Here is a 23,328-nt window from a genome sequence, read left to right as displayed (position 1 = left end):
GCAGTCCCACGCTGCGGTCATTTGGTTTAAAGGGAGGTGTTATTATCCTGATTTGGCCGTAACGGCTGGGGATTGGATAACCAACTGGCAGCGAGACACTCTCTTTAAGACAAAGGGGCTGGAGACTGTTCTTTTATGACTGAGACATAAATACAAGAGTGGAAACGCAGCTATACAAGACGGCATCAGACAGTTAAATACCAGATACAATGTTTGCACTTTACAACAATCTACTTGTTAATTTATAACCATTTTGTTTCATGATTTGGAAATAAGATAAACATGTGCGGTGTTACAGCTAGCAATTATTTATATACAATTGCAGATGACAATGCAGAAGTAATGTAGGATTAATGAACAACAAGATACATCAATAATTGCAATCAGATACTAAGCAAAGTGTGATTAAGCATGTGTATGTGGGTCACCAAGTGTTGAATACAATGTAGCAGCAGAACTTTACAGCCACATGGATGCACACACAGACACAATGTACTTACTATAATCATAGATGTGGTTATAAAGTAATTGTATTGTATATTCCTCAGAATGAGCCTAAGCCCCTTTTTCATTAAATCAAAGATCTATCTTAGGACAGAAATACCCAAATGACCACATACCCCATTTTAAATACCAGCCATCTGCCAAGGAAGGCCTTTTCAGCGGCCCAATCATTTGCATAACCAAAAGATGATTATTTTTCCCCTATGAAAGTTGAAATGACTGAATAATTATAATGTAGTGGATTAGAATGAGGAAAAAACATGCCTTGATGTCAGAGAAGATTGCTGAGTAGTCACTATAATCGCTGCTTAGGTTTTTAATCAGAGTGAAATATGGGCCATAAATTATTTCCTTTCATGCAAACTTGTGTTTTTGCACTGGCACATCACAAATCTAATTTTTCAGCATTTTTAAGAGGCTTAAAAGATAGTTATTTTTGTTCAGGAACTCTGAATTAAAAGTCTTTCGGGTATGCTTTCACTCAGGGGGATTATGTTCGATACTGTAAGGTTTTTCCCAGAATGAAATTATAAACTCGGAATAACCTGCGCTGACTGAAGCACAACTGCCTCTGTTTTATACGTGCCAGCCTACTGAGATACACACATGAAATAGACCTTAAACTTGCAGCTCACATTGTGTAATACCTGGAAACCTTCGTCCTAATATCCTTAAGGAGTGCGCTTTGCTACACTGAACGTGTTGCATCACTCTGAAATCTAAAACTCATCAAAGTACGCGCCGTTACATCTTACAGTTGAAGAGTGGTACTTTACAGCAGTGTAGCGTGAAAAGAAGATCTCGTACATTTATTTAAAGTACCTTTCAGCTAGAAAATGAAATATATAGTTTTAATAATACAAAACACCTCGGGATTCAGCCGCTGAGATAAGAAGCTCTGAGCCTGGCAAAGAAAAACGGCACACATACATACACCGGGTTTATCTTTGAGCTCCGTTCTTGCTGCACACAAGCTAAACACAGCAAAGTCTATGATGCCTGCGCACCCCTTATCCTTAACAAAGCAGCAAAGCCAATCCATTGTGCCGGATCCATCTGTAACAAATTCATACATCCATATCGACACACCAGGAAACAAGACACCCAAGGAGAGAGGGATAGAGGGATGGACGGAGACATGGAGGGATATATTTCTCCTTCTCTTTTTGTTTCGTTGGGGTATTAGTAATCAGAGTCCCCCCTTTAGTCTTTACAGCTGCAAATTGCTTTGCCACCTCTTCTCCCAGCAGTCTGTCCTGCCAAAGCCGCCCATGATGTATCATTATCACAACTTTGGGTGGAAATCCATAGAATCAATAGGTTTGTCATGGAAACTCGCGCATGGGATTGCTTACACGCTGTGAGGCTTGTTCATCCACTAGTCAGGCCTATCCTGCCACAGGCAACGGCAAAACAAAGCGCATATAGGTATGTGCCGGACGTACATGAACGCACATGCACACGTTCACACGGGCATGCAGACGCACACAAACGATACACAGCATCTGTAGCAGAAGGAAGCGGATATTATGTATTTTTGTTTCCATCTATCCATATATCCGTCCATCTGTTTGTTTATATGTATGTGTCTATCTGTCTCTGTCCATCCTGTCTTCCTGTCTGTCTGTGTTTCACTTCATTAGTGGAGCTGGTCAGCAGGAGCTGGACGGACGTCTCTTCCCATGTAATTACTGTCCGGTAAACAGGTCAGAAGGGTAGAGTCCAGCCACAGCTGCTGCAGCTTTCAGCGACTCACACACATAGACACATGCGCGCACACACACACGCGCACGCACAACCACACACTCTGGCTGTGGGTCTCGAGCTTTCAGAGTGGTATTGATTGGTTGGGCTGTGACATCTCCTAAGCCATGTCACCCCTGTGAAAGAAGCCTCCAAATTGACCAATAATAAAGTGGTGGAAGTTGTAGTGGCTCTCTCCTGGGAGCTGTCCGTGTGGACTCTGTCACTATGTGTGTGTGTGTGTGTGTGTGTGTGTGTGTGTGTGTGTGTGTGTGTGTGTGTGTGTGTGTGTGTGTGTGTGTGGTTGATGCATGTGTATATGTATGTATATGATTGTGGATGTATGCGAGTGCCCTCTTCCTTCGCTGTCTCCATCAACGACTCGGTGACATCCCTGTTAAAACACATTTCAGATGTGTTTGCTGCGGCTGTTTTTCAGAGCATCTTACAATAATCACAATTTCAGAAGTATTGATATAGATCTCTCAGGTCTTCATGGACTGGTCAGCTATCTGTCCCCAGAAAGACTTTGTAAACCATCAAATTGTACCTCTAAAACATATTGACTACCATAGTAGAGGTCTGGGTACTCTATTAGAATGCAGTCTCCAGTCAGAAAACCCAATGGACACACAGTTATGAGACCATGTTTATATCTTAATGTTCAGGTCATTATATTGCCAGGACCCCATGGTAACTCCCCTTTTAAAGAAGCTACTCATGTACAAAGGCTTTGTTGCAGCAACTGAAGTCCAAATATAAACTGGCTGACCTCCAATAAATCACCTTTATACAGCTGTTACAACTAAAGCAAATGACACCCCAGAAAATAAATGCCATGGTGTAGTACCGTTCCTAGCAGCAGACAAGCCCAAGAAAAGACAAATTGCAATTTTGGGTCCCCCCTAAATGTTTACCTTTATATGGAATACTTTTGCTCATTAGGAAACAATTGTTTGCATTTAATTGTTTTTAGCTGTGAGCAGGTCATCAGTTTTCCTTGTGTATTGCAACATTAAAAAGCAAACAAATTAACGTTTGAATCATTTATTATCTCTTTGGGTCCATTGTTTCAGAAAGGTCAGATTCTGTTGCAGTGGTGTTGGACAGTGGGGGCACAGCCACATTAACCGCAGCAGTTGGGAGGACTTCATCGAGCGCCGCTGTGTTGGTACTGTTCAGCACCGCTGCCTTCGGCTGCAGGTGGGCCTCAGGAGAGGTTTTTTCTAGAAGTTCAGGAACTTCCTCAGCATCTTCATCTGTAGTCGTAGAAGAAATGTGTTAATGTAAAAGGTGCATTGCAGAGTGCCATTTAAAAAAAGAGTTGAGACTTTTCACATTTTACCTTTTTCTGTTCCACTTTTGTCTTCTTCGTCTTTATTCTGCTCAGAAGCTAAAGTCACAACGCCCACCTGGTTTTGGGTCGATGATGAATCAGGAAGCAGTCCTTTCCTCTGATCTTTGACAGCAAAACATTAAGATTTCATTATGGGCCATTTTAATCTCAATTTAGAGATTGTTAAAGGCTTCAAATGAAAAAGGATAATTCAATACCGACTTTGACTTACCAACTCTGTTTATTCCACTCCTCCACTGGCTGCCATACATTGTAGATCTGCTGATTTGATCAAGAATGGAAGAAGGCTCCTCTGCAGGTACGGGCCGGCTTTTCTGCTTGGCTGGCAAGACCATCATCGGACCCACTCTGGCCTGATGTTCCCACACTAACACAAACCTGCACAATGCATGTTAATTCAGTTACCCAGCCATCATCATCACGTCTAAAACCTATGCCAAAACATGTGTCACAATTGATCATTATGACGACTTCTATTCTGCAGCCAATATTCATCATACAAGTTTCTACAAGCTCCCCACCTGTACTGGTCTTCAGTCCACTCCTCCAGAGGGGTTCACGCTCTTCTGGCTTCACAAACCCTCGAGGCCTAAACTTGCCGGGGCTGCTGGGCTTACTGGGAGTTTGCTCAACTCCAATTGGTATTTTGCATTGCCCACATACGTAGTCATTACCATCAGCGGACTGCCATCTGATAAATAACAAACATTCAGCACCAAGACTTTGTTTTTTGTGAGTAATTCGACATATTTTAGACTGGATCTCACTTACCTTCCATTCACAAAAGTGCACGCCTTGGTTGTTGCATCTGTGCTATTTATTGGCACAGCATTCAGGTGACATGTGATGTAGAGCTATGAGGGAAAACAGGTGTTGGGAAACATGCACACACAATCATGTTTGAGGCAATTTAATAGAGCCTCACCTCCCCTCTGTCCTCATTATAAAATCTGAAGGCATCAATGGACATGTGGAGCTTGTCATCCTGTGTCCTGGCTAAGAATTGAGACCTTGAGCCTGGAAGCTGAGAGTCAACAAAGCACCTATGATGAGGAAAAACAAAAAGAGCAACACTAAATTAGCACTCATTGACTACTATAACCAGAGTCTACATTACCCACAATGCAACTCCACCGCTAACATTTCTATAGCCTATAAGCAAGTTCTGGAAGTAGTTCTTTAGAGTCAGAACTGCACAAATCTGACCTGTGCATTTGCCAATAGTGGCACAGAAAAGTATTATTGTCATGTATTTTAATGTACATATTAGTTTAACAAATCAATGAATGGAAATAAAAACAAATGGTAGCATGATATTCACATTTGTCTAACACTGTGTAAAGTGTATTTCCACTGTTATCAATGTACTGTGGTGTTTTTACAGCTATCTCAAACTGTAAGTCTGGTGACGTTAATTCAGGCACAAACTCTTAACAGAGTTTCATTTAATTTTGTACATGGGTTATAATTTAACACTTTTTCCTTTGGTCCCTCATTTAACCATTCATTCGGAGCATATATGGGACATTATACTTGCAAGTGCTCAAATGGCTAAGGCTTTTTACAGTACACATAATGCAAATACCCTACACTTGGCTATACTTGGCCAAGTTGAATGTGTGCTTATTAAAAGCACATGGGGAAATTGCACTTGAACTTAAATGTCTGTAAACTGAGCTTTTGTGACTGTATGGCTAATCTAATGCAATTCAGTTTAAATGTGAATTTATTTCAAACAGAGAAAAGCCCACAATGTCTGTAATGTGAATAAAACTCAACTTTGGGTCTTTAGAACAAGTATAAAATCTGATCTTGAAATAAGTCTTATGTTATTTGAAAATGCTCAAAAACTAAATATTTGATTACAAGTGATTTTAAAAGATAACAAATAGATCCTCTTACCCCCTCAAACTGTAGTCGGTAGGATTGTGTGTGTGTGTGTGTGTGTGTTGGTCAGACACTCTGCCTGCAGCTGCACACTGATGACATTTACTATTTTTTGCAAATAGACATCTTCCACTTTCTCTTTGCACTACGTGAACACACACTTTGATAGAGACCCTTCATTTACTGAGTCATTAATCTTCACTTCGAGACAGAGACAGATCAAGCTTTACACAAAACCAAGTGTTTGTGTGTGTGTGTGTGTGTGTGTGTGTGTGTGTGCACACGCGTTCCAGCACCGACCTCATTATAGCGCCTCTTTATGCACAAAGACTGTGAGGTCACATGGATTTGACTCCCTGGAGTATTAGCATGGGATTACAGCAGTCAACAGGCCTTCAATGATGTGTGTGAGCAAGAGAGATGAGAGAGATGAACCAAGGGTAATTAGTCCATAGAATAGTCCGACGTGCCATAGAGAGTGTGTGTGTTTGTGTGTGTGTGTGACTTTGTGAGTGAGAGGGTGAATGTATTTGTGCGCCCTCATTAATTCTTTGTACTAATACAACCACCACCCTGCTTGAAGTGTTAGACTCTTTCAGAGCGTCTCATCTTTATGATTTAACACTTTGATCTGAGAGTTGGATGGTGTGTAGGCGGGGGGGGGGGGGGGGGTATAATATTAGTGTGTGTGTGCGTGTGTGTGTGTGTCCCTTTGTATTAACTGATGCATCTCTTAGTGTTGAGTACTTCAATGTGTTTTATATCTTCACCTGCGTGTCCGTGTGAATGTTTCCATCACAAGGAAACATATCCAACAACTCACTATCAGCTTGTCCATGGCGTGTGTGTGTGTGTGTGTGTGTGCGTGTGTGTGTGTGTGCACGTGTGTGTGTGTGTGTGTGTGTGTGTGTGTGTGTGTGCATGTGTGTTAATGACAGCCATTTCAAACACTTGGTGGATTACTCATCATCACAATTTGCATAACTTTGAAGTATTCATAGCATTAGCGAGGCAATTACAATAATTAACATGGGAATCCATGTCAATGGGCCACAGCCGCGAGGCAAGTGCAATTACAGCTATGCTAATTAGGGTTTGATTAAGCTTTTAAAGAACAATCGGCTTATTTAACTGAACATATTCAAGAGGCTGTAGAGACATGGAACACCCCCCACACACACACACACCCACCCACACACACTCCTGCCTGGAGTACTCTTACATACCCGCCTGATAGTTTGAAACATGCACAAGTACACACACACATCATATGCACACGTACACACACACATCATATGCACACGTACACACACACATCATATGCACACGTACACACACACATCATACACACACAGAAACACACATCCATATGCAGAAGCACCAGGTGTGCAAGGAGGTGGATGCACACACAACTCCCTGTCCCTGCTGTGTGCACACACTGTAGACAGGCCTGCTTGCACACACACACACATCCATGCCCTCATCCACACACACATGGCTGCACACTCACTGTCTCCCCCCCCCCCCCCCCTCCCTCCTTTTGTTTTGTCCGCCAGTCTTTCTTTCTCTCCAGACAAGAAGACAGGATGTTTTTTTTTCATTGAACAAGAACAATTTGCTGTCTGATGTTGGAAGCCTCATTGTAGTGACGGGGCCTAAATTAAAGTGTGGGCTTATTAAAGCCGGTCTGTGTGTGTGCGAGTGTGTGTGTGTGTGTGTGTGTGCGCATGTGCTCCTGACACTGATCCGCCCAATAAACTCACTGTCCGTGACTAAGAGTGCGCTCGCAGCAAGACAGACACAATTGCCTGTTAAGTCAGTGTTGCTTTTATTGGGCCTCCCTGAACAATGCCTTGATGTGTGTCATGGCTCAAACCAACACGAAGACATGCCAAGATTATTTTAATGAATTAAGTTGCCCTCCTTTTTGCTGTGAGGGCATTTTCTGATGGGTGATCACTGCACACCATTTGCACCGTACAAATATGTTTCATTTTGCCAGGTTTTCTGTATATCTCTATTTTCCCCTTAAATTAGATTTTCTCAGAGCAAGGTGAAATACTGTTTTCAAATCATTTTTTAAGGGCTTGTTTTACCCTGACTGGAAAAGTGATTTGGATTCCTTCATTTAAGTCCTGCCAGTCACAAAAGCATGTTACTTAGAGGAATAGTGAAGAAGGTGTTTATCTAAGTGCTTAATTCAATTCCAACGTCAAAGGAAAGAACAGTATTCCTCCTCACTTGGTCGTGCCAGGTTCTTCAGTCCTTTAGTCCTCCAAGTAGGATAAAACAACCCTCTAAAACTCAATCCTATTCGACCCTGTCTGAGCTTCACTTTTTTTCCGAACTAAAATGAGTAATTTAATCTTTTATCACGGGGCTGGGGCTCATTAAAATATATTGCTTCTTTGTCCAGTAGGGACCTGCCAAAAACAGACCCATGACCCATTTCTTGTTCCCAACTCAAAGTCAAGGCCAACTGTTTAAAGCACAGCAGGAATTCATTTTTGGGGGATTTCTGTTGTCGCAATTGCAATTGAAGTAAATCAAAGCAGAGCAGGAAGTGACTGATGGAGTCAGATTGTCTGTCTGCCGGCGAGAGTCGGTGTGGGTCAGCCAGTCGAGGACTGACATGTCAGGGTCACTGTAAAGCAAATCAAGGGGTGCTTCGGAAAGTCTATAATAACCATTGACAAGAGGAGTGCTGTTTATTTGTTATGACACACAAACTGTACCTGTACCTACACACTCCCTCACACACACACACACACGCACACACACACCACCTTCATTTAGCTGAAATCCATCTCTGCTCCCAAGTTACCTTTTGAGATCACTTTGGTAAGACTGCGCAATGTGCGAACCAGTCTGAGGTTAGGAATGTGTGTTCCCAATGTGTTTCCATACGTGTGTGTGTGTGTGTGGCTGTGCGGTTGTGCAGCTATCATCATTACCCTAGTCAATAGCCACATGTCCACGTATTGATCACTTTATCGATGGGCGATGAGAGATCTCAGGCTGCAGAGCGCCGTGTGGATCTGTTTAGACTTTTACTGAGACCACACAGCGAGACCAGCTCAAGTTCAGATGAAGATCACCTCCGGGCCAAGATGATTGGCTCTTAGGCGGCTTTACATGCAGCATTAAATGCACATCTGATTAGGGTACATCACAAAGAAATGCATATAATCGCAACAGCAGATGTTATTATATTGTTGGTGTTATTTATCATCCATTTGTTTGGTGTGTCCTCTGGTTACAGAGAGACAGCACATTAGTAATCATAAGATGCAATGTTTGTGATCTTGAATCTGCCTCTATAGGACATACTGATCAAAGTTTGTTGTTCAAGGTGTAAATTATGAACAAATGTATGTAATACAATTACATTTATGATATCAAGGGATCACGAGATGAAATAGCAACATATACAGCTACAAATCATAACTTGGACATAATGACATGGTCGCATAGCAACAGCTGTTAAACTTCACTGGTTAGTATATTATTACACACGGTCAGTTTTCCCACACATGTGCCGCTCTGTAAATTAAATTCCCGGGCCACCCTGGATTGGAGAAGTTTATTTTAGGCCAGAGGTTTTTCGTCTTTTTCAGCTCACGCCAGAATTAGAAGTTCGGTCCCTCACCCTGAGAAGCAGGCTCATTAAAACATATTACTACCCCCGACATGTGGGAACTCACCAGCAGCAGGCCCGTTTAACTCCAACCAGAGTTCATGGAACCGATGGACCGTATCTAGGCATTATTAACATGCTGAATATACTCTTAAAAACGTATCCTCCAGCTCCGCTTGATAATGCTAAATGTCTCATTGTGTGTCACTTTTATGCTTAAGTTTTACTGCATGACTCGTTGTGCCTTTACAACTTGCAAATCAGTCAAACCGATTTTTAATTCATGTGATTATCCAATCAGTTTTAATTGGAACATTTCTTACTAACAGTGTAAGTGTGCAACGGTGAAGCCTTTTTAAAAAGAGTCAAATTAAACGGGAACAGCTGTGAGAACATGGCGGGTGCGACTGGTGAAGTGCAAACATGTGGTTTTAATTGCAACAAGTAAATTAGTGCTTCTAATTGTGGTTGGTTATTTAAAAAGCGAGTCCATGGCAAATGGCTGTGATGGAGATAGGAACAGTTGATATATGAAAACGGCAATGAGGCTATGAATTGACCGTCTGCAGGTGGAAATGGTTGAGCATTTGTTGTCTTTTACTTTTGTGTGTCACAGAAAATAATGTGGGCTGATTTATTTCATATTTTTATAAACTAAGACTTGACATATTTAAATGTGTTCCCTTTTCTGTGGCAAATGCAACTCGGTTAACCCTAAAAGCACACCGGAGTTGTGCTTTTCTGAACAGTTTACACAGAATGATGTGATTGGTGGATGTTAACAACACTTCATAGAGTACATTTCCATGACGGCATTGTAGCGTAATGTGTGTCAACATAGTCAGTTTGTCTGAGCGTAAAAAAAAAAAAGAAGCCTGCAGGCCTCTCACATTTTCTCTCTCTCCAGCTTTCAATTTCTGCCCCCCCCCATCCTCTTTACCATCACTCTCCTTTCTCCCTCCTCCACCCCTGCCCAGACCCCTCCTCCTCCTCCATCCCCCGAGGGTGTCCTGAGACCCTTCATTACTGTCGCCATGGTAACACCTCAACCATTTGACAGTGGTACTGGACACCCCTCCCCTCCCCACCCACCCATCTTCTCTTCCTGCTGTCCTTGTCTTCCTCCCCTCTTTCTCTCTCTTCATGCCCCCTCTCCTCCCAAACTCCCTCCTGCTCCTCTAAAAACATGGCTTCCGGACAAAAATCGCCAAATCACAGCGGCAAGTGGGGCATATGATGATGGGACGACCCCCCGAGGTTTCCTCTCTCCCCAACCACTCTTAAATGGCTGGAGCAATCATAACGTCCTCACACTTTGAAGTCAAGTCCCAATTCCACTCCTTTTACTTTCTCTGTCTGTCTGTCCGTCTCCCCCGTATCCCATTTTCCTTACACGCTTCCCTCCAGAGTCAAATTGGCCGACATGTGGGCTATATTTCCATGACGAGGGATGCCGTGCCAACCAGTTCTGAGCCAAATCAGTCGGCATCCAATTAAACACGGGAATATTGATCTCATGCCTCATTTCTGAGGATTAGTCTTCCCTTTGAAACATGCTCTGTTTGAAACATGGCCATGATGAAAACACACACACACACACACACACACACACACACACACACACACACACACACACACACACACACACACACACACACACACACACACACACACACACACACACACACACACACACACACACACACACACACACACACACACACACACACACACACACACACACACACACACACACACACACACACACCACACACACACACACACACACACACACACACACACACACACACACACACACACACACACACACACACACACACACACACACACACACACACAGCATGCTGAGAGACATGCGCGCTGTTGGCTGTCCGCCCTCCAGGTGAGACATGTTGATCACATGTCATTACGGCTCACCTTCACATTGGCGACAGTTGATGATGTCAACACGAGATATAAGCCCCCCCCCGTTGCTGCGATGCCAAGCTCGTGCTCATACACACACATACTGTAGGCACACACGCATAACTCCCACACACACACGATTGGGTCAGATATCCCTGGCCACCTCTGTAGCAATGTTTTAATCATGATCAGGTTTGTTTGTAACTATAAACACCCTGAGATGCCCATATCAAAGAGCTTCATATCATTCAGGCCTATGGGTATCCTTGGTTGCTTTTGAAAACTGACACGCACACACATCAAAAGCAGACCCTTCTTTTTGAGCTGTGTGCGCTGCTTTTTGCACACACCTTGAAGGCCTTTTGCTCAGAGCCACAAAGTTAACACACGTTGTTTGTGCGCGTCGCGTCGAGCCGTCCCCTGGGCTCCTCGGCTCAGAGGCCGGGGCCCCGCTTTCTTTCACCGCAAATGCCCCATCCTTCAAAGTCAAAACCCCAACATCTGAGAGAAACACGACTTAGGGAGCTGACGTTTAAATTAAAGGTGGGGTAGGTAAGTTTGAGAAACCGGCTCGAGATACACTTTTTGTTATATTCCATGGAATGCTCTTAACATCCCGATAGCAATGAATATCTGAAGTGCTTTGACAAAAAATCCTTAAAAAAATGTCATCTGTGGAAGCCGTAATACTGTAAAAAGTACGACCAATCATCTGAGCCGGCCCGGCTAAAATAACTGGATGGTCTACCTGACTGTCAGCCACATTGCTGTCCCTTCTCATTAAACTCTGCCAAGTCCGATGTAGTGCAGGGTTGCTCCAGCAGGGGGCATATCAGGAGATGTTGCATGGTTTGTGGTTCAATGCCGCAGTCACACACTACGTCCCCGTCATTTAGGTATCCCCATTTGGCGAGAGTGGCTTTTGCACGTCCAACACCAGATCTTATTCTGTTTAGGCATTTCCACACGGCGCAGTCGGTGTCTGCTCCAGGGGGCAGTGCCTTGCTCGCCTTTAGCTCCATTGTTGTTGCTGATGGGAGGTTGTCAAGTCTTTCTTCCCACCGAGCGACTCTTTCACTGCTTATGCTCGGTGTTCCGAGGGGTGGGACGCTCTTCAGGAAACTTCTCCTGGATTTAAGGCGGCTTTTGGTCAGTAGACTGTTGTTGGCGCTCTTTCTTGCTTGCTGCATTTCGTCGTATCTCTGGTGGGGCTATGCCTGCCAGGATGTACAGACGGTCTGTCGGTGTTGATTTCAGGCAGCCTGTGATAATGCGGCAGCTAGCATTGAGGGCGGGATCCAGCTTCTTGGCATGGGCAGCTCGTTCCCATACTGGGCAGGCAGGCATACGCGGCAGCTGAGTAGCAGAGGGCTAGTGCGGTTGACTTCAGAGTCTGTGGGTTTGCACCCCAGGTCGTGCCGGTGAGCTTGCGGATGATGTTATTCCTCGCCCTCACTTTGCACTTATTCTTCTCAGTGTGGGTCTTAAAAGAGAGGCATCTGTCCAGGGTTACCCCTAGGTAGACTGGGTGCTCACAGTGTTCAAGGGAGGTTACTGACCAGCTGACCTTCAGTTGGCGCTTGGCTTCACGGTTTCTCAGGTGGAAGGCACACACCTGTGTCTTAGATGGGTTTGCACGTAGGTGGTTCTCTTCATAGTAAGGTGTTAGCTCTGCCAGAGCGTTAAAGAGTCTGTCTTCCACAGTTTTGAAATCAGTGGCTTGTGCACCTATGCCAAGATCATCTGCATAGATGAAGCGGCGGGTGTCTACACTTTTTGTTTGGTCGTTGGTGTAGATGTTAAAGAGAAGTGGTGCAAGCACACTTCCCTGTGGGAGGCCATTCCTGAGTGTTCGCCACCTGCTTTTCTTTCCTCCTAGCTCAACGAAGAAGTGCCTATTTTCAAGCATGCTTTCAATCAGCTCTGTCAGGCGGGTGTCTCTTGTGGTCTCCAGGATCTTACTGAGGAGACGTCTATGGTTGACTGTGTCATAGGCAGCTGAGAGGTCGCCAAACACCGCACCAGTTACCATCCCATGCATAAACTTATCTCGTGCCCTCATTGGTCATGTGCACGTTCGTGTGTGTTGGAGGAGGGGCTCTGTGAGGAAGTGGCAGATTTTTTCCGGCTGTGTATTTTCAAATTCTAGCGCACTCGAGCTGGTTTCTACATTCTTACCTACCCCACCTTTAATAGAATAGGTTTAATTAAAAAATCAATTTTCTTTTAAAATGGAAAGTTGGCAATTTATAGCAACTTTAGTGTCGTTTCACAGTGATATCTTGAAGCCCCATTACCAGCCAACATAATCTTTAATCCCTCTGTTTACAGCCCTGACTCTCTCAGAGATAGAGGAACGCTACACTAATGTCCAAACGTTGATATTCTCTGGTTTATCCGTCATTATCAAACTCATCATCTGAATGAAGAGCTCAATCTATCGTCTTCATGTTAACATGCATATTTTTAATCTGCAATCCAAATAAGTAAGAATATTCACCCTATCATAAGAATTATTTGTGATGCTTATGCTTACAGTGCACCGGGCCAACGATTACACTTGAATTAAGACAAATAAAAACAAATACATCTTAAAATGAAAGTGCAAATTGTGTTTATGCCTATTTGTTCCCTTAATCTTGAATGATTGTTTAAACTGATTGCAGTAACCTCCTAAAGACATGACGCGTATATGTTGTGCCATATCACTTTTCCTATAAGACTTTTTGAGTTGTTTTGAATAGTTACTACAACTATAGGTAAAGACCCACGGTAAATAATGTATAATATTAGTAAGGGCATATCAAGTAAGAATTGATTTGCAAGAATCAAAGGAAACTAAATAAAGTCAAAGTTTATTATTGTAATGAAATGGATCAAACAAGAACGCTGTCAGCCATTTTATAAATGTTTCAGTGAAGATGTTATTGAAATAAAATGGATTATGTTTGTTTTTGTGTGCGGATTATGCAACATAGGACTGATCACAGGCAACTTATAATGAGTGCGTGGTTCAGTGTGTGGGCGTTCAACATCAATGATTGTATTGACTGTTGCGTAACCTGCACAGAAAGCTTTTGTGTTTCTTGTACTGAGGAATGTTGTTTATTTATTTGATGATTATTATAGTTGTATCAATAGAAAACAGGGCTTCCTATTGAATGGACCCTCAAGACATTTACCGTTTGACCGATGAATCTAAATAAAACATTTTTTTTGCGAGACCCCTGGTTCAAGTTGAAGACCTGCATCTAACTTCAGCATGAATTATAAAACCCATGTCTTTGAAAACGACCTTTACTTTTCCCCCCACTCTCTGTAAAGACCACGAAATGAAAGAAATGTGTCTTGTTGTTGGGGCAAAGGAGTGCATGGTGTCTCCAGAGTCATTTCCATTCACAGATAAACACACGGCAGCATCGGTAAACAAGATTCACGGGGAAAGAGTGAGACACATTTGATAGTCATAAAGGATTTTTTCCCCTCAACGAGCAGAGATCAAATAAACTCTGTGTCTGAGGTGCCGCGTAGCCTCAAGCAGTGAAGCATAAATTTAGATCAAATCGTGTTTCTCTTACAAGGGTATTACTTTAATTTCTATGTTTGGGTAAAAAAAAGAGAAATGTGTGGGGCAAATTATGAATAAAACGACACACAGGAATGTAACGTGTCTTCAATCTAACTTTCCTCTCCGTCTGAAAATAATGCAGATTCCTCGTTCAAGTTGTCACCTCACAAACCACCTGACCCCGCAGCCCTCTCCGTTTTGTTTCAAAATGAAAAAGCAATTTTCCTTGGGTTTATAATCTTCAGTAATAGTCAACCATCATTTTTTAATCTTTAGATGCATTTTAAATCCAAGCTGTAATGTCTTAACTCTCCGCCAAGGTCAAATATCTTAGCAAATAAGGCTTAAGCTTTGTTTTATATGAAAGAATTACATGATTAATACCGAAGAATTAATCACGTACTCTTCAGATCGCCCAGATTGGGTTTGTGCTAAAGGATTATGCTGTCCTACTTTTTCCACATGGCATAAATTGACATGGAGGTTTGTTTAGCAAAGTACTGCTAAATACATTCTTTTCAACTCTGTCGCTTCACAGAAACCCTTGATTGCAGGCTGAGGCATTCAGAGATATTGCGTTCCAACACAACATTCAGGATAATCTTTAGCAGTTATTAATTTAAGCTGTACAATTCAAATCATGACAACTACTGTATGTCAATATGAAGCTCAGGCTTTAGTTGAGGATGTTGTACAGAAAGAAATACTAAAGTCATGAAGGTTGAATTAAATTAAATGTTTACGTTCACCTTAAAATGAAATTGTAAGAGACGGGACACGTGCATGTTCTATTGATGGTGAACTGAGAGACTGTGACTTTTAATAGCAAATGACCACTTTGAGTGCGTCATGACATTATAACTCTCACAACACAACGACGCTTTATTTAACAGTCCTCCTGTCCACTAAGTCACCTTGCCGTCCTCCCTGGAGTAAAGAGCTGTTGCTTGTCACAAATACTGATTCGGCATGCACGACAATAATGTATTTATTTGTCCTTCTAAGTGATGCCAGTAGACGAGACTCCAGCGGCCATTCCCTCCGTCAGAATCCGTCATCATCTGATTCCCCAAACCCAAATCATCAGCTGCCACCTCGCGTTTCTGTATTTACGACCACCCAGGAGGGCATCTCTTATTAATGCACACTTTTATAAACCGGACAGCAGTTTCACTCCTCACTCCCCTCCTGTACGTCCAAACAAACCGTGATTTATAATTCCCATGATTTACGATCCATCAGGGTGCGCAAGTAGCGCCGTCTCCTCAGCCCTTCGTTTATACATGCGCCCACTACAGATAAAGTCAAACTAGATGTAGATGCATTGGATGATTTCATTCAAAACCGGCTTATGTGTTTATTATGCACAATAAATCTAAAACCACTTGGAGTGTCAAAGCAATCTGTTGCCTCTGCCACACTTTTATAGCTGGGCCAAATGATAAGTTGCTTTGTAAATTGCAGGGATAGAGATGCATGCATATTAAGATTCCGGATGTCCCTGCATTTTGACCAATACTAAATAACTGCAGAATATTTGTCGCACAACTTGTGTGACGGTTAGTCTATGGATGCTTAACTTGCACGACAGAAACAGACGGAAGCATTTAAATCAATGTATACCAGCCAGGCTTAGTATTTATGCATCCATGCCACGTTTGATAGCAGTCCTATCATCATGTGTGGCTCTGTTACATTCTTTCATACGCTATCCTTTGTTTGAAACCTAAAACTGCTACTGCGCTTTTTAAAACACTCTGATCCACTATCCTTTGTTATTTTATTTTTCCATTTTTATGAAACATCTGAAATGAGTTTTATGAAGTTGGCGTTAGTGCATGCGATTATCATATGAAAGGTTATATTTGACCCCCGGAGTCAGTTGCATTTAGCATCCATTTTGAGGCGCTCTCCCTTTTTGTTCGGGATTACCTTGGATATCACCTGGCTGTGACTGTGAGCTTAATGAATGCTGATGTCTCTATACGTGATGGGTATTACACAATGTTTCAGTAAAACTCACTATGTGGGGTAATTGGTGCTGTTTAAAAATGCATCAGGTTCAGCGTGGCGGTGCAGACACACAAGCATGCACACACACATACACACACCAGGCACTTTCTGATCTGACCCGTCAAAACTCATTAAGGCTTAAAACATATTTCCAACTGTCACCCGAAGTCTCCATTAGAAAACTGCCAATTACCGCTGAAAGATATCCCCCCACCTGCCTGCCACATTTGCATATGATTGGAGCGATCAGTTAAAATGAGAGCATTTTGGCGTTGCTCAAAAATTCACAGTACGCCGCCAGATCAAGGGAGGGGGGAGGGAGGCATAGTAATGTGAAGTCAGCGCTTTAACTGCAGGTTTAAAAGTTGCTGGGACTGCATGCGGGGGTGAGAGTGGGGTTGTGTCCTGAAAATCATGGATATAGATATAAGTTGGTCAGCGGCCCCATATTTGCGCAGCTCTCAGCATTCGACTGTTTTGCCAGCACAGAGTGGATCTAAACATCTCTCATTTAAATACATTTGAATACAAGGACGAGAAATAATAGGCGGCGAACATGCGGCTCTATTGTCGTGGGAGTAAAGAGTGCAAGCAGTGCAGTTTTGGCGCAATTATGAATGTTATAATGGCAAAGTTATACTGGTAGAATCTTTTTTTTGGTATGGTTTAAGAAGTGATGTGTGTGTGTGGTGTGTGTGTGTGTGTGTGTGTGTGTTGTGTGTGTGTGTGTGTGTGTGTGTGTGGTGGTGTGTGTGTGTGTGTGTGTGTGTGTGTGTGTGTGTGTGTGTGTGTGTGTGTGTGTGTGTGTGTGTGTGTGTGTGTGTGTGTGTGTGTGTGTGTGTGGTGTGTGTGTGTGTGTGTGTGTGTGTGTGTGTGTGTGTGTGTGGTGTGTTGTGTGTGTGGTCGCGCCAAGAGAAACAGCAATGAAAGCAGGGAGATGAAGATTTAGGGTCTTTGCATCATGGTTTTGGAAGAAAAACAGCTCGTACTGTATACCCATTACAATCAAGATCATTCATGTTCAACCCGTCCTCTCTGCGTCTCTGTCCCTCTCTCTCCTCTTTATTCTTTTGTCTCTGTCTGTCGGTCTGATTGTCTGACCATTAATGCCTTGATAAAGTTGTCTGGAGATGAGAAGTCAAGTCTTCAATCAGCGCAGAAGTAGGCCAATAGATGTGAATCCAAGCATATGTCAATCAGAGCCATAATCACCAAGCCTCTGGCTGAGGTGGGAACTGTAACAGTGGACCCTATGGACACACACACACGCACACACCCACGCACACACGCACGCACGCACATGCACGCACGCACACTTCATATTTCTAATAATGTGCACAAAACATTCACACCGTTGGAGTCATTTCAGGTCAGAGCTTGATAGATGTTTTATTACTTGTGTTTGTGTTTTCCTGTGGTGCAAAGTTAGTTTCATACACATACTTTATACATCAAGTATCTGACTGACAAGCGCTCTTGTTACTGGAGCAAAGTCACATTTGACAGCTCCAACTTGTTAAATAGAGTATAATAAGTAGGCTTGTGTAGACAGGAGTCAGCAGTGAGTGAAGGGTACAGTCCAAAGAACACAGTGTGCATTACCGAGTCCTGCTGCTGCACACATTCAGCTTTCATGGGAAAGGTTTGAAATGGCAGATGAATGGAGACCATTTCATAAAATAACAAAAAAAATGGTGTGATTTCTGGCCACTGTGCCGGCAGCCGCCATGTGTCGGGTCAAAGTGTCCCTGAGCAGGACTGTGAAACCAAATGTACCTGCTCACTAACACTGTCGACAACACGGAGAGAACGTGTTTACAGTTTGAGGTGTGGAAACAAAGATTAGACATAAAGGCACATTCAGGAGCTGCTCCACTGATGAATCTATATCCACGAATATTACATTAAAACATCTACATGGGCATCATGTGCAGGCCGAGCTTACAATGCATTGATGAGGTTGTCGGACTTTACTAAATGTGAGAAAATGTAAATATAATAAGTTGAGATAATGTGAATTGGGTTATTACCCTCCTGTTGAAAAAAATATATATGGTGATGACATTGATTGACAGGTGTGACACATTTTCTTTACACACAACAGACAGTGATGACCGGGCTGATGGCAGGACGATCATTATCACCATCATCATCACTGGTATAATCAGTACTGTTTTCAGTGGGAGATTGCTTTCACCCTCCGATTGGTTGTTCAGAGTGTGATAGGGAGATGGAGGCACTCACACACGTGTCTGTGTCACACACACACACACACACACACACACACACACACACACACACACACACACACACACACACACACACACACACACACACACACACACACACACACACACACACACACACACACACACACACACACACACACACACACACACACACACACACACACACACACACACACACACCACACACACACACACACACACACACACACACACACACACACACACACACACACACACACACACACACACACGGACAGAGAGAGAGAGATAAACCCAGCGGCTCTAAACGAGGCTCTTCATTGTTTCCCATGTGATTAAAACCGAGTGCCGTTGAGTCTCTTATATTGTCATCAGCCTGCTTTTGTGATGTGTGTGTGTGCACTCAGTGTGTGTGTGTGTGTGCTCTCCCTGCAGTGGTCCTGCTCTAAATGAATGTCAGCTTGCCTTAGTCCAAGCATGGGCCCCTATGTGGCCGATCGATACTTCATTAGGCCTGGATTGTCTTGTGTCCATGCAACCTTGAAGCTGTTCCTTAATTACCCCGGCATTAAGGCGCTGGACGGTGCTACAGACCACGCTACACTGAGGATGGCCAGACCCAACAAAGCACCCCCCCCCCTTTCCCCTCATGCAACCCCTTCCTTCCTCCCTCCTGATGCAAACATGCACACAGATATACATACATACACATACATACATATACATACATACACATAAGCTCACACACACACACACAGACAGAAATACATACACACACCCACATCTACACACATGAATGCATGCATGTATGCTCCTTCTTTCTCTCTCTTACACACACACACACACACACACACACACACACACACACACACCACACGCACGCACGCACGCACGCACACACACACACACACGAGCACGCGCACGCGCACACACGAGCACGCGCACACACAGCACCTTGAGGCTACGGTGGAAGGAGGGGTTTGATGAGCCTAAGAGGGTAAAGGAGGAGGGGGGGAGGATGGGTGAGGGAGGGAGGGAGGGATATACTGTAGGAGAGAAAGGGTGAATTGAGGGCAATGAGGGAGACACAGAGACAATTGGCAGGGGTAAAAGGAGTAGGAGTGGATTTGGAAGTGTTATTCCTTATTGTCACTTGTAATGTTGTTGCAGAGGAAGACATAACATGTAGAGTTTGTGATTAAAGTGCGATCACTTCAACAAGTTGCATCTCTTTCCTTTTAGTCACTAAATGTCATTTTGTGCCTAAAATAAATGATAAATGAAAAATGATGCACATTCATTGCGTGTCTTTCTAATCTTGAAAAAGAGGTTAGTAACGGAAGACGCACAACACAAATTACACACTGAAATGTCACCAGGCTTGACATCTTGACCTTGCAATATGTGTGTGTATATAAGTGTGTGGGTGTGCCCTTTAGGTCAATGTGTGTGTGCGCTTTGCACTGATTGCCATTCACTGAGAACAGAGACTTCTAGGAGCTAGATGATGGAACACAATGAGGTGAAAACAAAACCTATAAATACACCCTGATGCTTTCTTCTTGTGCGCTGAGTCAGAAACGGGTGAAATGTAGTTAACAAGTGAGAAATAGTGTAATGCTGGTCATTTAAAAGGTGGAAAAGTGATGTTTTATTGTGGAGAGGCACGCAGATCAAGAGGGGATAAAGAAAGATGAGAGAATACGCTTCAAATAAATCATCACAATGAAAAGAGAAAGGAACGGAGAGTGGGGTAGACGACGGGAGGTAAAATAGGAAGTTGAGGAGTGAAGGGGGAGAGAGAGGGTGAGATGTGGAAGAAGAGGCAGATGGGAGGGGGAGAGGGGTGCAGTCAAATGGCACTCATGACAAATGGCATCCCCTGTCTCCCAGTCCCCTCTCCTCAGCACCATGATTTGTCATCTCCACTTCTGACATTTTTCATCGCACTATCAAATCACCCTGACAGAATGATATTTTCTAATTCTCCCCGCCTTGGAGCACGGCAAAAGAATGGCCTCCGCGTGCAATGCACACTCCGTTTCCCCCACCTCTCTTTTTATTTTCCGTCCTCTGTCTCGCGTAAACAACCAGTGATTCTTTAATAATGAATATGCAGCATTGCAAATATATTGTCGTGCGGCACCTGACTGGAAGCCATCTGTCTCTCGGAGTCATTTAAGCTGTCTTATTTAAGAGGTGGCACATGTAACTGTCATTTCCAAAAGGTATACGGCTAAGTTTTCACATTTGTGCTTCTCCACCTGGGATTGAACAATGGATAATAAAAGGAGACTATTTTTTGTGTCTCGTAGAAAAAGTAAAAATGTTCTCTAAGATTTGGAAGAAACTTATTCCAAGAAATACAATTGACTGACTTATTTCGGCACCCAGTTTAGATGTATTGTCTGTGCTTTTCTAAATAGAAGTTGTTTGCTTTGTTGTTTCAGTAGTTTTCGTAGTGGACATAATCACCACGCTAATCCTTTATCTTTTCAATGCTAACAGAACTTAGACGAGTCCCCACCTGCTGAGCCTTTGATTTGCCAGCGTATCATCCTCCATTGTTTTATTGAATATTAATAAGGACAATGTCATATCTGCCATGACCCACCTTTCGCATAATCCGGGTCATGGCACCGCAAATGAGTTTACGGCTAATTCCATCTCAGCAGGAGATCACTATCACTGTAGCCCAAAGGCACACAAAGAAACGGGGATCTCTTTAACTCCTAGCGTGACTGCAGGCTTTGGATCCTTTTGATAACAAAACAATGTTGACGGCTAAGCGACATGCATCTATTTTCATCTTTTTTAAAAGTGTTTTTTGAGGGGAAATGGGAACAATACAAAGTTAGGGACATGCAAACAATATCTTTAAAGTTGACAAAGCACTTCGAAACTCCCTCATTTATAGCACAGTATACAATAATCTTTTAAACAAACCTCAAACAGATGCATTATCTTACTTATTCATAATCTTTATAATCATTTACTTTTTTTTACTCATAGTAACTAAGCCCTTTAAAATACTGTATTTCAATGTGTGCTTAACATAATGCTATAGTGCTTAATATATATGCTACAAGGTAAATGTATTAATTCAGAACAGATGTTGAATATTACTGCTTACAAAAAATGCAAACAGTAAGATAATTATACATATTCAAAGGCAGATAATCAAGTGTTAAAGCAAATATATAATACGTTTAAAGAAATGTGTGCTTCCCCTTTACAGATCGTTTTAGTAATAGTTCGGGTGTTAATGTATTGTACGAGAAAAAACAACTCGACATGCTTTTCAGGAATACTCGGTGTATAACGAAATCGGCATTTTATCAGAGCATCTTCATCCCAAACCGAGTGGGTGGGTGTGTGACACAATGTGACCTATTTTTATTAATTATTCTAATACAGCATCTGTGTATGCATAGTCTCGTGTGTGTGTGTGTGTGTGTGTGTGTGTGTGTGTGTGTGTGTGTGTGTGTGTGGTGTGTGTGTGTGTGTGTGTGTGTGTGTGTGTGTGTGTGTGTGTGTGTGTGTGTGTGTGTGTGTGTGTGTGTGTGTGTGTGTGTGTGTGTGTGTGTGTGTGTGTGTGTGTGTGTGTGTGTGTGTGTGTGTGTGTGTGTGTGTGTGTGTGTGTGTGTGTGTGTGTGTGTGTGTGTGTGTGTGTGTGTGTGTGTGTGTGTGTGTGTGTGTGTGTGTGTGTGTGTGTGTGTGTGTGTGTGTGTGTGTGTGTGTGTGGTCAGTTGTACCACGTCTGGGGTAATTATGCATTATCCAACGAGGGATCAGTGTCTTGCTCTAAGCAGCACCCGGGTGTTGTTTAATGTAATAACTGTCATGTATGCATGGCTTCACATGCGCTTCGTTAGCAGTTTAATGCTAACCGTTAAGCATCACCAGTGCCTCCCAGCTATGAGCCAACGTCTGCTAATGACACCAGCATTTAGCTCAAACCATCACGTCGTGGAGGAAGAACATCACCGTGTACTCACCGCATAGTGAAACTTTAAAAAGGAGGATTGGCTGTAAAGAGAATTAAAAACGTTCCATACATACATAATGTGATGCACGGTAATACTCGTAGTGTCCAGAAACCTATTGGTGATTTCACATGTGCCTATCAGTGAAATTGTATTGCAGTTATATAACCGTTGGAAACACATTTAAAGTAATGAAACTGGAACCTTTTGTTAATTTCCATGTTATAATTTCTGCTTTAATGACTTTGAAAGTCAGTTGATCCAAACATAGAGCTTCATAGAACAAGAAACATAAACAGAACGAACTCTATTAACTGTACATAACCGCTTTGGGCTTGCAGCTGTTCATCAAATACACACACTCGCATTTGGGTATAACTTTTACTTTTTGTTTGACTTCTGAGCAGCCTTCTGGACTTCAATGTTCCCTTAGCTCTTTTGCGCAAGAGGTCATCAGGTCTACCTTTTTGATACACTTT

The 23,328-nt window shown here is 42.9% G+C and overlaps 1 protein-coding gene across 1 annotated transcript; it reads right to left on the bottom strand.

Annotated features, from left to right (window-relative positions):
- Positions 1-3,289: 3,289 nt before the first annotated feature.
- Positions 3,290-4,673, bottom strand: LOC117465983 (uncharacterized). Its single transcript, XM_034109108.2, has 6 exons — positions 4,530-4,673; positions 4,376-4,458; positions 4,126-4,295; positions 3,816-3,971; positions 3,593-3,706; positions 3,290-3,506 (listed from the first exon to the last, which is right to left on the bottom strand). Exons 1-6 carry the CDS (start codon positions 4,572-4,574, stop codon positions 3,298-3,300), a joined length of 777 nt encoding a protein of 258 aa, XP_033964999.1. The 5' UTR covers positions 4,575-4,673; the 3' UTR covers positions 3,290-3,297.
- Positions 4,674-23,328: the final 18,655 nt, after the last annotated feature.

Source organism: Pseudochaenichthys georgianus, chromosome 20 (genome assembly GCF_902827115.2).
Source record: "Pseudochaenichthys georgianus chromosome 20, fPseGeo1.2, whole genome shotgun sequence".
NCBI classification, from domain to species: Eukaryota; Metazoa; Chordata; class Actinopteri; order Perciformes; family Channichthyidae; genus Pseudochaenichthys; species Pseudochaenichthys georgianus.
This window is presented reverse-complemented; position numbering and strand designations above follow the sequence as displayed.

Bases quoted from the DNA above. Each gene is read 5' to 3' on its own strand.
- LOC117465983 (XM_034109108.2), bottom strand. From the start codon at position 4,574: ATGTCCATTGATGCCTTCAGATTTTATAATGAGGACAGAGGGGAG. The intron at 4,459-4,529 runs GTGAGGCTCTAT...TTTCCCTCATAG, and splicing joins ATAATGAGGACAGAGGGGAG to CTCTACATCACATGTCACCT. The intron at 3,707-3,815 runs GTAAGTCAAAGT...TTGCTGTCAAAG, and splicing joins GAGTGGAATAAACAGAGTTG to ATCAGAGGAAAGGACTGCTT.